The 13,877-nt window shown below is 44.5% G+C and overlaps 2 protein-coding genes across 3 annotated transcripts; one reads left to right on the plus strand and one right to left on the minus strand.

The window, feature by feature from the left end:
* Positions 1–286: 286 nt before the first annotated feature.
* Positions 287–7,536, minus strand: LOC136448389 (glutathione S-transferase P 1-like). Of its 2 annotated transcripts, none has more exons than XM_066447825.1 (5): positions 7,421–7,536; positions 3,512–3,752; positions 2,700–2,834; positions 2,186–2,339; positions 287–917 (listed from the first exon to the last, which is right to left on the minus strand). In XM_066447825.1, exons 2-5 carry the CDS (start codon positions 3,732–3,734, stop codon positions 707–709), a joined length of 723 nt encoding a protein of 240 aa, XP_066303922.1. In that variant the 5' UTR covers positions 3,735–3,752; positions 7,421–7,536; the 3' UTR covers positions 287–706. The 2 variants fall into 2 exon arrangements, with proteins under 2 accessions (XP_066303922.1, XP_066303921.1); XM_066447824.1 differs by lacking the exon at positions 7,421–7,536 and adding an exon at positions 4,316–4,448.
* Positions 5,978–12,052, plus strand: LOC136448388 (uncharacterized). Its single transcript, XM_066447823.1, has 4 exons — positions 5,978–6,343; positions 7,027–7,180; positions 8,885–10,437; positions 11,659–12,052. The coding sequence occupies exons 1-4, from the start codon at positions 6,266–6,268 to the stop codon at positions 11,890–11,892; spliced, it is 2,019 nt and encodes a 672-aa protein (XP_066303920.1). The 5' UTR covers positions 5,978–6,265; the 3' UTR covers positions 11,893–12,052.
* The last annotated feature ends 1,825 nt before the right edge of the window (positions 12,053–13,877 follow it).

Below are 13,877 nucleotides of genomic sequence, written 5' to 3' on the forward strand. Positions count from 1 at the left end.
AATAACTCGAGAAGTCGGGATGGATCCGTATGATGTTTGGTATGTTGGTAGGTGATAAATGAAAATATGAAACAACGATTAGATTTTGGGCCTCCTGGTGACGTTCCTTGGTACTGCAGAAGGATTTCAGATTTTAATATCTCGTGTTCTGTACATGCTTTGGTCATAATTTCAGGGTGTTAGATATTCATTGTACTCGTGAAAATGTGACACAAGTTGGGGCCCTCTAGCAACTTTCACTGGAACTGCAGGGGCTTTTTAGTTGCAGACATCATAAAGGATAACGTTATCAAATAACCGATGACCTTTATTGTACATTCATGCCCTACAGGGCTAAGTATAGGAATATAGATATAAAGTCGTAATAAAGTACAGATAATGACACTTCTGACGGGACCACTGTTATCTATTATTATTATCATAACTTCTTTAATTGACTTCAATGGCAGCCACTGCGGCTATCGATTGGACGATATAAAAACTATATCAATTTTTTTTACTACAACGGCAAAGTAACGTTGACGACAAACAGAAGCGACTGTATCTTACATGAAAACACACCACATCTGTGTTGCATTCAAGAAAATCCGAAGTAGCACATCCTAGAACTTGGGAAAATAGCTGTGACGTAATATAACATAGCACCAGTTGACGAATGTTTCAAATCGTGTAGAGATCGAAAGGGGGCGCTTTTGAAGAATCGTCTTCACATCATGCTGTTCCCTTCGAATGGCCTGCACCTGTCTGACTTGAAGTATGCCGCCAGGTTGGGTCGGGCAGACAGGCGGTCCTTGAAGGCCTTGAGGAGGGGGATGGAGTCGTTGGAGGCCCAGGCGTCGGGGAACTGTGCCTCGGTAGCCCGCAGAACATGCAGCAGGCCCAGGTCCACATATGTCAGCTTGTCACCTATAACGAACCTTCACCAAGGAAAGGGTATATAGAACGCAACAGGTTAGATATCTAACAATGCACTCCGTTAAGTGCAATTCGGTATGAGACCTCCATTAACATTAATCCGCCGGGTTACATAAATCCGCCACTTTGAAAACCAGTGGGTTTCAGAGATCTCTAGTGCAGCACTCCCCATGTATGCACAGTTAAGATGTACAGGCTACGAGTGCATTTTACTGGGGAACGTTGGGTTGGAGATCTGTTTGGACGTATCTTTTTAGGGTGTCGGGATTAAGTACCCTGGTGGAATTACGTTAGTAGATGTTGTAAAAGATATTTCTAATCGCAAATATTCTTCGAAATAACCACTTGTAGAGCGGACGCAACAGCTGACGCGAGAATGGCCACTTTGTTCTCCAAATGCCGTGCCAGATTTTTAAACTTAAAACTTTATACTAACTTGTTGAACTACCCTTAAGCTGGTATCTCACTGAACTGCGCCTATCTTTTGAGAATTTTCGCCAACTTTCCCTTACGGTCACACGTAGGCGTGACCTCTACCAACAAAATGGCCGTGCCCGGAATGTCACATCCTCAGTTTTGGCTCCCAGTCAGATACAAGATATAACTTTATCGGAAATCGCAGTGTTAACGTTGGCACTGACTTAAAAACCAATGTATAATGATTAAGTTTCATCAAAGAGATTCGCAGTGATTGCGCCATTTTGCGCCCATTTAAGCCATTTTGCCAAAATTGCAAAATTGACGCCGATTGGCGCCGATTTAATTTGGTGCAATTATAGGCGCAGCCCAGTGAAACACCCGATTTAGGGAGAACGTACCTATTCTTCGTTTTCACAGAACGTTCGAAAACCGCTACGTCACGCATGGGCGCCATGTTGGATGATAACCCCCAAATAGAACATAATAAAGATGGCACTGTCAAAGTTAACTACTGCAGGTCCAAGTGTTTTGTCTTCGTATTGTCAGTCCTTAAATGGTGTTGCAAAGGCTAGGTACGAGGACAAGGTCGCCACAATAGGTTTCGATCCCTACGCTCTGCGAAAATCGGCGTATCAGACCGATTTAGCGCTGGTGCCGATGGTGGAGTACCCGGACATTGTTAATTATCTAGTCCTTTCGGCGTCATGGGCGACAAACGAGCAGATGAAAGCATACAAATCAACGGAAGCATACAACTTCTTCGTCTCCGGCTGGGTGGACACCCTGCACATGAAGCAAAGTGCGATGCTGACGATCGACAGAAATATACTGACATGACACCCCAGCTTACCCTTGTCCGCCTTTATTGGCTTTCAGAGCAGTCTCTAGACACGTCAGCCAGCGGGACAGGCGGGTCGCCACGAACCTGTCGATGTACGGCTGGGTCTCCTCCTTCTGGGTGTAGTAAGATTCGACATTGTTCCGACCGTGGAAAGCCAAGCGTCCTGCAACATGGAAGAGACCAAGATCACGGGTTGGATTCCTGCTATACCTGGACGTTGGAACGCTATATATGTTCATATTGCTTCGCTCACTGCAGGTGAAAAGGAGTACCTAGCTTCGGTTAGGGACGTCCCTCGGACGTTAGATATAGGTCCAACGTTTGAGAAGAGTCACACCCCGCAACTTATCGAAAAAGAGTAGGGGTACTTCCCGATGTGAGTGGATTAAATAGATCTGTCCAGACATGCGCCATATAATGCTCCAAGTTAGGCATAACACACAAACAAGCAAACATAAAGAAGTGTATATACAGCATTGAAACTATTGGGGGGGGGGGGCTAAATGAAGTAAAGTGAAGTAACCTTCCGCTATGAAGTCGTGAATGGTATTGTTTAGCTGCTGCGCGTGCCACTGGTCCTCCTCAGACTCCGGCCACAGCCCGAACTGTTTCCCCAGGTAACTGCAGATGACAGGCGTCTGGGACAGCCGGAACTTTCCTGCCGTCCGGAAACAAGAAGATCGGAGATAATACGATTAAACCCACAGAACCCGCGGCACGTTGGCGGCGTCGCCGCGTCCTAAACTGGATTTGTGTTACCCTTGACTTTATTACGGGAATACAATGCAAAGCGTAGAAGTATGACTAAAAAGACAACAAAACACGCAAAGCGTAAAAATATTATTTTTTTTATCGATGAAATTTGGTGAGCGCTTTGTCAAATCGCCCGATCGCAGCGAGTTCGTAAACGTGCCGCACGCCCAGTGAGATAAGGGCTTTAGTAAACAAATACGGATGAACTCGAGAGGGAACATCGTTATTGAAAGAGAAAAAGGCATTCGTGGCAAATATGAGCGAAAACGAATATGAAAAACAAGAGGGCACCTGAAATGAATTTTGTTTTAATGAATTACAATATTTTCAAAAAAAATGATTGCAGTTTCTATTGATACATAGCGATTCAGTCAGTGAGTTTAGGAGAGATTCAAATATAATATCTAAGAAGCATCACGAATAATCATCAATATGAAATGCAAAACACCGTCAGGGCACGTGCTGCAATACTATGGTTATTTCTGGGTAGTTATCCCCTCGTGCATTTTTATTGTAATTGGATTGTTGAAAGAAGATTTACAGAAAATAAACATTTGGTAAAGAATATTGTCTTTTTCTGACCTCTTTGAATCATGGGCGGGGCAAAGGAGGGGAATCCTACTTGTATTTCCATTTCCTTTGAGAAAAACATATTCTTCAAGACCTCATGGTCTCCGACCTCTCTAAACTTGACGCCTGTCTCCTCGAAGATGAGCCTGACGAACTCCCCTCTTCCACAAAATGGTTTTCCCTCTGGCGGAGTTCCCCAGTAGTACAGGACCCATTCCTCGTCGGCGGATGACATGGCTACACTGGATTTGACCTGCGGGAAAATAAGTTGAAAAGTATCCACTGCGGTCGTAACGTTGTTTCTGTGCTTGTGTATGGATAACGGTCTCTTACATAACTTCAGTCCCTCAGATTTAAAGTCTGCTCGCTAGCTACAAGGCAGACCCATGCAAGAGCAGTGCTATGATCAAATTGCAAGTCACAATGATCGCAATGACTTGCAACAATTAGCTTGCCCGCCCAAAACAATGACCCTTGTCACTGTATCCTAACTACCATGTAACTATTACGATTCAAAATCATTCCCACTATGCACAGTACAAACACATAGAACATGTTACCAGCGAGGAAGGCTATGTATGCATATAAATGAAAAGGCTACTCTAGCTGTATTCTTGTATTTACAATTTAAGTCAATCGAGAACCACTGTGACATACAGGTACCGCCCAAGGCTGTTGCCCTGAGTTTGGTAGGCGTATTGGTTTCAACGAAAACGTCCCGTAACACCTAGACCCTTGCATAGCTAAGTCCAACCGTCGGTTCTAACTAGCCCATATAGTTCTATGTCACTCCGAGTCCTCACACAAAATACTCACCGCTAAACGATTGTGGTGGTGGACTAGCCCAGAAGTAAAGCCCTGTGCCCTCGAATTACCAACCCGAATATAGTTGCATGACGGGAAAAGGGGCGTGCCTGTCGCACAACTTGGTAACCTTACCTCCTTCGCAGACTTTCTAGGTGCGGTCACCATTTGTGTGTGTGTGGGGGGGGGGGGATTGGCGCACTAGCGCTGATGTGCGATTTTCAACATGGGCCTGGGGAGCTCGCCTTGGAGTGAGGCACTTAGCCGTACTACGTATACTTTGAACTTTGAACTTTATTCACCTTTGAAGCGGTGGCACATCGGCAGCGCCGCCGGAGTGCTAACTTGAAGCACATACTTAACGCAGATTGAGATTACATGTAACCAATATTTAAAATCTAGTCGAGAGTATCGAGGAGTGATAAATCAAAGTAACAGTATTAGCTGGTGCGTGGGAACCAATGGAGTTCATAGAAGTAATATCATAACGTTAGCAGTAAAATAAAAGATAGATAAAATGATAGCAGATAAATAGTAAACCTTAACTAATGTTACCATACCTAACTGAACAGGAGACAATGGAATTTATATAAACAATATGAGATAAAAACAAACGAAATTGATATAAATAGTAATACATAACTGCAGAAGGAAGTATAATAAAGTGTCAGCTGGGTGGCAAGTGGATTACTTATTATCACCATAGTTTTGTACTACAAACGAATGCTTAACGTTGGGTCACATTTCCAAACCGGGGCCTGGCCGGGCTGTTTGCGTGAACGAAAATTAAACAATTCTTATGAAGAATATACACAAACGGTGCTCATGATCACTCTTTGCAACTTTTGTGTGTGTTTTGTTGTCTTTTAAATCATACTTTTCGTTCCCGCAAACTGCCCGGCTGGGCCCCGTGTTGGATAGTGTGACCTTAGCATAACCGGCATTCGAGGATCTTTTAGGCCGTGGCCCATGTTGAAAATCACAAATCAGTCCTCCCCTGAAGAAATGAACACTGACCACACCTAGGAGGTCTGCGAACGATGGTATTGGCAGCCCTGTACACAGTACCTCTAGTAAATATTTACCTTTTCAGTGACATAAGTAAGCTATTGGGACAACAGATCTGTCTCTGTGCAGTAACGCTGACACCACCGTGCGTAGCAGTGGTGACACTGCAGTTTTCTTTTCAACTGTGCTCTTGAACCATGCCGGTATTTTTCATGGTTTAGACATTCACTTTTCTGTGGTTTCACGCATGTACATGACCTCAGCTTTGTGAATTTCCAAACGTTTGAAAGACTTCGATGTATTACTACGGTTGCTAGTATGTTTATCAGAGTTAGCGCCCGTGGCACGATGGCCGATAGTTTGGCTGATAGTGGGCATTCGCTAAAAGCCATTTAGCTTGGTATTCGCTAAAAAGCCAGGTAAGAATCGCCAAGTTCGCTTTATTTAACTTTGTTTTGATGGATTGACTTGAAATAAATAGGAACACAACCTGAACATATTCCGAACAAAAAATGAGGTTCGCGCAGCGCGGAATTCGCGTGTGTGTGTGTGTGTGTGTGTGTGTGTGTAAATGTTCCATGACCCCACGGCCACAGAACCCCGCGTTCTAAACTTCTGTTGATTATTCGACAGTTGAGCGATACTTTCAAAAAGTGCTCTATTTTTGACCTTACAAAGATCCTCGATAAAAGATATAAGTTTGAAACGCTGGGTCTAGGGAGAGACTTCCCGATATACGTGTCTTAAAAGCCTTTCATGGCTCATCTTGGACTCTATTCTACTCAACCCATGTTCTAGAAGACGGCCTTTGAAGGCGTCCGTCCAAGGTCCGTCCGTTACCATCAGAACGCCCGACAGCGTTCTCTAGAATGCGTCGTCAATGGCAACACGTTCTTTGAGTAAACACTGCTTCAAGCGTAGCTGGAAATATGTAGAGAAGACAACGCGTTGAAGATGAAACCGTCCGTTGTCTGTTTGTTGATCGTCTCGTGTATTCTGAGTGCAACATCGACACACGCAGAGATCACACAGGTAGGGCTGTTTCATGAAATGGCCGTGGGATCTATCGGCGCACCATTTCAGATTTTAGAGAGTAAACAAAGGGGGTAAAACTGTCTTCGAATTTCGGACGAGTAGTTTATGAGCTGACATGTATCGTTTTGAGCTGTTGTTACTTTCGCCTTGAAGGTTATTTTCGTCAGCGTTCGTGTATGTGTGTGTGTGTGTGTGTGTGTGTGTGTGTGTGTGTGTGTGTGTGTGTGAGAACACGATAACTCAAGAATGCCTGGATGGATTGTCTTCATACTTGTATTTGTACTCTCAGGAATACTAGTGTACGCGTTGGCTCTTGACGATACCTTCATGTCAAAGTGAGACGGGCGACTCCAGCAAAGGTCGCAGTAACGTAATATTGTTCACGAATGAAAGTCGTTCATAACACTTCAAAATTCAAAGGCCATTCAATCATCACGATATGAATAATTGTATTGTTATATTCTATTCAATCGGCGCTAACTTACTGCAATAGACCGAAAAAACTCCTAGCATGGAATATTATGTTAATCTGTGTAGGTAGAAGTCATCATGAACACATTATTATCTTTAACTTCCAAAACCCGTGTTTAGAATTTGGTCATGACCAAAACTACAACATATTCTAACTCTGAGATAATATTTCTAACATTACGACATTGTTCTTTCGTGGCGTTCACTAGGCAAAGACGACAGGCGAGGATGCTAGCGCCAAAGATGGGAAGTATTCACTTGAAACGACAAGCCACTCAGAAGAGACCTCTGCCGATCAGTATGAGAAACGCAGGGATGGAGCCGACGTTGGCCTAACAACTATTCCACCTTTTGTACCACCTGGTGAGCTTTTTGTTTAATTGTCTTCGGTACCGTTTGTGGCTTTATTTTGGGGTTTAAAATCATAAAACAATAAACTCTTGATGGATTGTTAAGAAATTTGGTATACGCCCTCCCACTTGCGTGCCCGTGGTCACACATCAAAACTTTAAACAGCAGCGCCTTGAATTTATAAAACCCTAAACACAAGCGACATTCTATCAAAGGCTACATGTCATGTGTAGAAAGATATACAAGGGTTACCTGAAGGCTGGAGCTCTATCTGAAGATCTAGACGGATAGCGTTCTGGCACGAGTGCACCGGGTATGCCTGAACACAATGGTTACAGTGCAGTACGCGAAGAATACACTTCCGGGTCAGCTCAGGATCTCCCAACCTTGTATGCCCCTGCCCTGCCCACCCGAGTAGCGGCAGCTGAGTAGGCTGAGAGCAGGGAGCTTCAGTCTTTAGGCCATGTTGATTTGATTATATGGGTGATATCCTCCGGGGACCCCAATACTGATGCGAGCGTGCGAATAAATGATAATTTGCTGTTGACAATTGACAACAAAAAGTGCATTCGTCATGAAATCTACGTGGTCAGGAAGGATGAACAAAACTAGTAAACACAGTATGTATGGTATATCGAAATATAGATTCTTCATTTTTGTTCTTTCAAAACTTCTTTTTTACTTTGGAATCGACTTTGGCATTATACGACATAAGCATACGTTTTCTGAAATATCTTTTTTGTAATTATTTTATCATTTTGCAGCTGCTTTTTACGATTTAAAGTATGGACGAAAACTTTCTTTTCGGAAAACTGATGAACGCGTGGATGTGATCCATATAATCATATCAACATGGCCTTAGCCTCAAACCTCTACACGCAAAAGAACCCACTGGCGCACTATTGAAAAGACCAGGGTGTGATAATTACGACCAGGCGTGCTTGGCTGAAAACTTGTGCCGTGGCGAGGCTGCCGTGCAGTTTCACGAATAGCCCTGAGATTATACCCTATTTATCATTTTATTATGCTGTAATTCCATAGTTAGGCCATGTTGTATTGCTTATATGGTTGACATATTCTGGGGACCCCAAAACTAATGCGAGCGTGCGAATAAAAAAAAAAGTTTGGCAAAATATGTTGCCTTCAATATGAAATATACGTGGTCAGGAAGGAAGGAACGAATAAAACTAAACACACAGATCATGCAAGGTACACCGAAAGTTGAATTATTGATTTTTCTTATTTCAAAGCGCCGTCTTTGACATTATAATTGACTTTGGCATTCTACGACATTACTAGTCATTTAGTATACCCATGATACCCGTTTTCCGCAATTTATTTTTAATTTACAGCATGCATCTTCTCAGTTTGTAGCTGCTTTGCACGATTTACACACGTATGTGCGATAACTTTTTTGGGTGTGTGGACGGACGAAAATTGATGCGCGTGCGAATGTCGTCCATATAATCAAATCAACGTGGCCTTAATGAGATAATAATAGTTGGTATGGGGTCATGGAAATCTTATTCTTTTTCATTTCGATCAGAACTCTTAAAAATGTTATGATTATGCGTTTGTGAGCCATCACATTTTGTACAAAATTTCCTTCCCGGTGTTCTACTTACCTGTGATTCATTATCTATACAAAGTTGTTAATTATTTGTCCAAGTCATGTGTTGTAAATATTGGCATTATATTTGTCTTTTGTTCATGTAGTATTGCGAGATCAACTGCAACTATTGCCTGAGCCTCACCGTTTACAAGCAAGTGACTCAATGTCAGTTGGTGAAGAAAATGTGGCAAAGTCACGGACGAAGAGGAAAGCCAAAGGTGGAAAGGGTGGAAAGGGTGGAAAAGGTGGAAAGGGTGGAAAAGGTGGAAAGGGTGGAAAGGGCGGAAAGGGCGGAAAAGGTGGAAAGAAAGGGCCAGCGCCAGCACCAGTGGAAGAAGAACCTCCAATGGAAGAAGAGCCCCCTATCGAAGAAGAGCCACCAATTGAAGAAGAGCCACCAATGGAGTATGAGCCAGCACCGGCAGCACCGGAAGAGGACTACGGAAGGAGAGATGAAGACTACGGACAGGAGCCGGTCGAACCTGACTATGAAGAACCACTGCCGCCAGCTCGGCCACCCCCAGCTGACTATGAGGAACCACTGCCGCCAGCTCGGCCACCGCCTCCACCAGCTGACTATGAAGAACCACTGCCGCCAGCTCGGCCACCGCCTCCACCAGCTGACTATGAGGAACCACTGCCGCCAGCTCGGCCACCGCCTCCACCAGCTGACTATGAGGAACCACTGCCGCCAGCTCGGCCACCGCCTCCACCAGCTGACTATGAGGAACCACTGCCGCCAGCTCGGCCACCGCCTCCACCAGCTGACTATGAGGAACCACTGCCGCCAGCTCGGCCACCGCCTCCACCAGCTGACTATGAGGAACCACTGCCACCACCAGCTCAAGAGCAGTACTACGAGCCAGAAGAGGAAAATGTGGGCATGATGGGTATGCAACAATATCAACCAGGTGTGGTTGTCAATCACTACGAGAGCCCGGGGCCTGGTGACACCTGGAACCAGCCTCCTCCTGCTCCGGCATCGCCGCAGGTCCAGCCTCACGCAGGCTACGACAACAACTGGCCAAGTCCCGAGGTGGTCGCACCACAGCCCGGCTATGCACCTGTTCCAGCCCCGGGCAGTCAGCAGGCATTGTACGGACACCAGAACCAGATGGGACCGGCTCCAGGGGCTGCTTCGCTGTATCCTGAAGTTGGACAGCCTATGCCCATGTCACACGACAATGTTCACAGTCCAGACCCCTGGGTCCACGGTCCCGAGATCGCAGAGCCACACCACGCATCGCCAAACGTGCTACCACATCACGAAGTGCTGGGTCCTGAAATGGGCTTTCCAAACCACCTTGAACCTGGAGCACACGCGCCAGAGATCGGTCCGAACCCGCCCTTACACAACGAACCATCCATAATAGTGGATCACAGCATGTTCAACTCTGACAATGGGGGGATGGCACCGCATGGTGGAGCCCTGCCAGCCGAGAGTTTCGCACATGAGCCCGCCTGGACACAAGAGGAATATCACCAAGCAGAACTTGGAGGACCACACGGCCACCATCCAGGCCACCATGAAGGGGAACCACTCGGCCATCACCCGGACCATTATGCAGGTGAACCACTCGACTATCACCCGGCTCTAAGTGAGAACCAGGACTACTTCCAGATGAAGGAGGCGGCAGACAAGAATGAGCTCCTCCAGGTAATTGGTCATTTTTACCTCCATGAAAATTGAAGGTATTGTTTTGGGTTTGTCTATGTGTGTGTGTGTGTGTGTGTGTGTGTGTGTGTGTGTTTTCGGATATTTGTGGTCAGCATTAGCCTGAGTACCAACCTCCGTAGTGACCGCTGGCTCAAAAGAATTCGCTTGCTAAGTTAGCAAGCGAATTCTTTTGAGCCAGCGGTCACTACGGAGGTTGGTACTCAGGCTAGGTCAGCATACCTTAAGAACCTAATGATGAATTGTGATGATATTTGGTATGTAGGTAGGTCTTGGAAAGGCGAAGGTCAAGGTCGATTATGGGCCTCATAGCAGCTGACCTTGGTACTGCAGCAGAACTTCTGGTTGTTGTATGTTTTGACACGCTAGTTTTTTGCTGTCATCTTAATGTAGTGAACAGGTTTTACATGTATCTTCGGCATTATGTTTATAGATAGGAGAAAAATGTCTCGATTGCCAGATCCCATCAAGTTAGAAAACAAATGAAAAACTTTTTAATTTCTCGGTCGTGACAGTGAGGTCTTTAACTTTCTACTTCACATTATGAAAAATAGAACTATGAAACACCTTTCAAAAAGTAGACCTGTGTTCAACTTGTCAATTTTGTGTTGTTCTTGCATGTAAACTGAATTTTCATATGCTTGGCTACATTTTATCTGCCACCAGTTAACATGTTAAACAAGATCAAGAGAATTCGGCCCTTTAGCAACTCTGACCAACACCCGGGTCAACTCTGGCTAGTGTGAGGGTTAGGGTGTTGGGCCGAACTTGGCCAGGGTTAGGGTTAGCGTAAAGGCTAGCGCTTGGGTAGGCCCTACTTGCAAAACGTATACAATGTGTAACTTATATCAAATGTATTTCAAGAGAACATTCGTATTTGAAATTTCCAAGATAGTGTCTGGATCTAGGTATGAATACGAAGCTGACGTTGTAAACTTATATTTTGCAATGGATAATTTAGCAACTAGCATCAGTTCATTGATGTATAGAAACTCTTTTAACACATGTAGGCTGTAGCCAAAGACAATGTCAGATATAGAATAACTAAACAAACTTTCTACATAATCCCAAAAAGGTTTAAGAAGTTTACAACAAAAAAGTGTTCTATATATTCTATAACATCGCATGCTAAGATTAGGTTTTGAAATGTCTACTCACCACAGCGTCCGCTGTTTTATTTTTTTTTGTCTTTGTACATTATAGAAGCTGAATGAGCTGGAGAGTGAGGTTTCACATCTGCAACACGATGGCCAAGAAGACCTGAGCCCTTTTGGCGCTATGAAGTCAGAGTCAGATTCCAGCTACTACGACGATGACGACTTCGAAGAAAGTGTTGATGACGACCTGAGCGCATCAGCGAACATTTTCTGTTTCCTGTCCGTGAAAACCCTGGTCCTCGTGACGGCCATGTTACCCTTGTTACTTCACATCATGTGAGAAATGTTTCATACAATTCAACAGCATCGTGAGGACTCAATTGTACTACATTTTGCTCTAGCATTTCATATCTGTCGTTCTTTCATAAATCTTCTGTAGAAACAAAGTGGACAAGCTTGAACCTGTATCACAGCATGAAATAAAATACAAATACACCTGAGTAGACATGTCGGTTCACTTCATTAGTTACTCTTAAGCTAGTCATTTACTTAGACTTTATGGTTTCGTCCATTGTATGTCATCTTTATTATGAAACACTATTTCTCGATGAGAACTGCCAGTCCTATCATCTTGTGATACTTAACTAGGGGGCGAACTAATTTAATCCAAGGCCGTAAACCCACACCCCGAGCGGGCTAAGCTGTCTGGGCGGGCGGGCATCACTACACGATCCAGCGCGGGGAGCCCCCGATGGTATGGTTTCCAGGCTAACCCGGAATTGACTTCCCTGGCCCGCGGGCACTTTTCTGAGAGATATGTCTCAACAATTTTTCATCACCTGCGTAAACGTTTTACATTGTCACAGCCTCCGTACTACGATTCCCGTTGCCGCATTGGTATGTAACTTGGCATATCGTTTGCTAGGTTACGTGTGGTGATGCACGTTGTCTATTTTACAATGTAACAGTGACTATACGATAACAACAAGTAGCGCGAAAGAATCTACCCTATATCTGCTTACGACATTGGGCGACAGCGGACCGGCTTTTAAGCATGGTCTCTATGGAAGGGCAGTTCCACTTGCGCGTCAATATAAGGGTGCAACTATGATATTGAATTGACGATAAAAGCAGTCACGGTGTAACAAAGCGTGCATCACCACGCCCAACCTAGCAAACGGTATCCCAAGTTACACACCAATGCGACGACGGGAACATGAGTTCTAGCTGCGAACGCGCAAACAAAAGTATTTCCAATATTCCCGTCGGGAGGTCATCCTCCTTCCCGGAGTAATAAGCTATCCATCTAGCGAGAAACGATACTAAATTATTTCCAATGTTGACAGACATGCAGTTTTTTCAACTTAAAAACATGCAAACTGCACATACCTTGTTGTTACATCAGGATAACTTGTAGTAACCTACAGAACCCATACTCCGAACAGAAAATTCTAATGGAAGCGAAGTTGGCAAAATTACGCTGTGCAGTTCCGATCAGATGTGCTAGATGGTGTGAGTGACACATAAAGAGAAAGTCTTACTGCTATGAAAAGCCTTTGATGATAACGCTAATGCATGCTTCCTTCTCAAGGGTGAAGCATAGCATAGTGTAACACAAGTAGACTGCTGCTGGGAAGATGATTAATTAATGGAGTGCTCAAATTTCGATCAGTGAGATGTTAACAGTGTGTGGTAGAAGACAGCGCTTTTTCTAGGAAAACAAATGTATGGGGCATGGGTGTGGGTTTCTCCCTGTCCACATGGAGTTTTAGAGGCTTCTTAAGGGGGGATATTACTGCCAGATAGTTAACAGCTGAAGACGGTGGCCTCATGTAGCAGAGCTCTGGTCAATCAGAATTCTATGCTTGTCAAAGGATCTGCTCCCCAGGCAAATACTCAATTGGGAAATTCACGCTTGGCATAGCCTTGGGGATCCTCCATAGGTCGTGTTGTCATCCACATAGCGGAGCCTGATTGGCGGAGCGGCCTCTTGTTTTCCCGCCATGCACGGGACCATCTGGACTCCCCAAAGGGGCGGAGCAGGCTGTTGTCAATAATAATAATAATAATACTGAGGCATAAAAACTGCAACTTTACCCTTCAGTTTAGGGGTCAAATTGTGACATTGGAGGGGAAAACATTAAAGATTTTAAAAATTGGCCTTACAAAGCACCAGATTTAATGGAAATAATTTATTATCAGCATATGCCTCAGCGAAGGTTATAGGCCACCTTAATGGCATGGGAAAAATGTGCCCTGTAGGCCTTGTTCCCATTTTTAGAAAAATTTGTAGATAGTTTTACTTACATGTATTACAATTAGTGA

This window comes from Branchiostoma lanceolatum, chromosome 14, assembly GCF_035083965.1.
Source record: "Branchiostoma lanceolatum isolate klBraLanc5 chromosome 14, klBraLanc5.hap2, whole genome shotgun sequence".
Lineage (NCBI taxonomy): Eukaryota > Metazoa > Chordata > Leptocardii > Amphioxiformes > Branchiostomatidae > Branchiostoma > Branchiostoma lanceolatum.

Bases quoted from the DNA above. Each gene is read 5' to 3' on its own strand.
- LOC136448389 (XM_066447825.1), bottom strand. From the start codon at position 3,734: ATGTCATCCGCCGACGAGGAATGGGTCCTGTACTACTGGGGAACTCCG. The intron at 2,340-2,699 runs GTTACTTCACTT...TCCATGTTGCAG, and splicing joins TCACGACTTCATAGCGGAAG to GACGCTTGGCTTTCCACGGT. The intron at 918-2,185 runs GTAAGCTGGGGT...TCCTTGGTGAAG, and splicing joins GCCAATAAAGGCGGACAAGG to GTTCGTTATAGGTGACAAGC.
- LOC136448388 (XM_066447823.1), top strand. From the start codon at position 6,266: ATGAAACCGTCCGTTGTCTGTTTGTTGATCGTCTCGTGTATTCTGAGT. The intron at 6,344-7,026 runs GTAGGGCTGTTT...GGCGTTCACTAG, and splicing joins CACACGCAGAGATCACACAG to GCAAAGACGACAGGCGAGGA. The intron at 7,181-8,884 runs GTGAGCTTTTTG...TTGTTCATGTAG, and splicing joins TCCACCTTTTGTACCACCTG to TATTGCGAGATCAACTGCAA.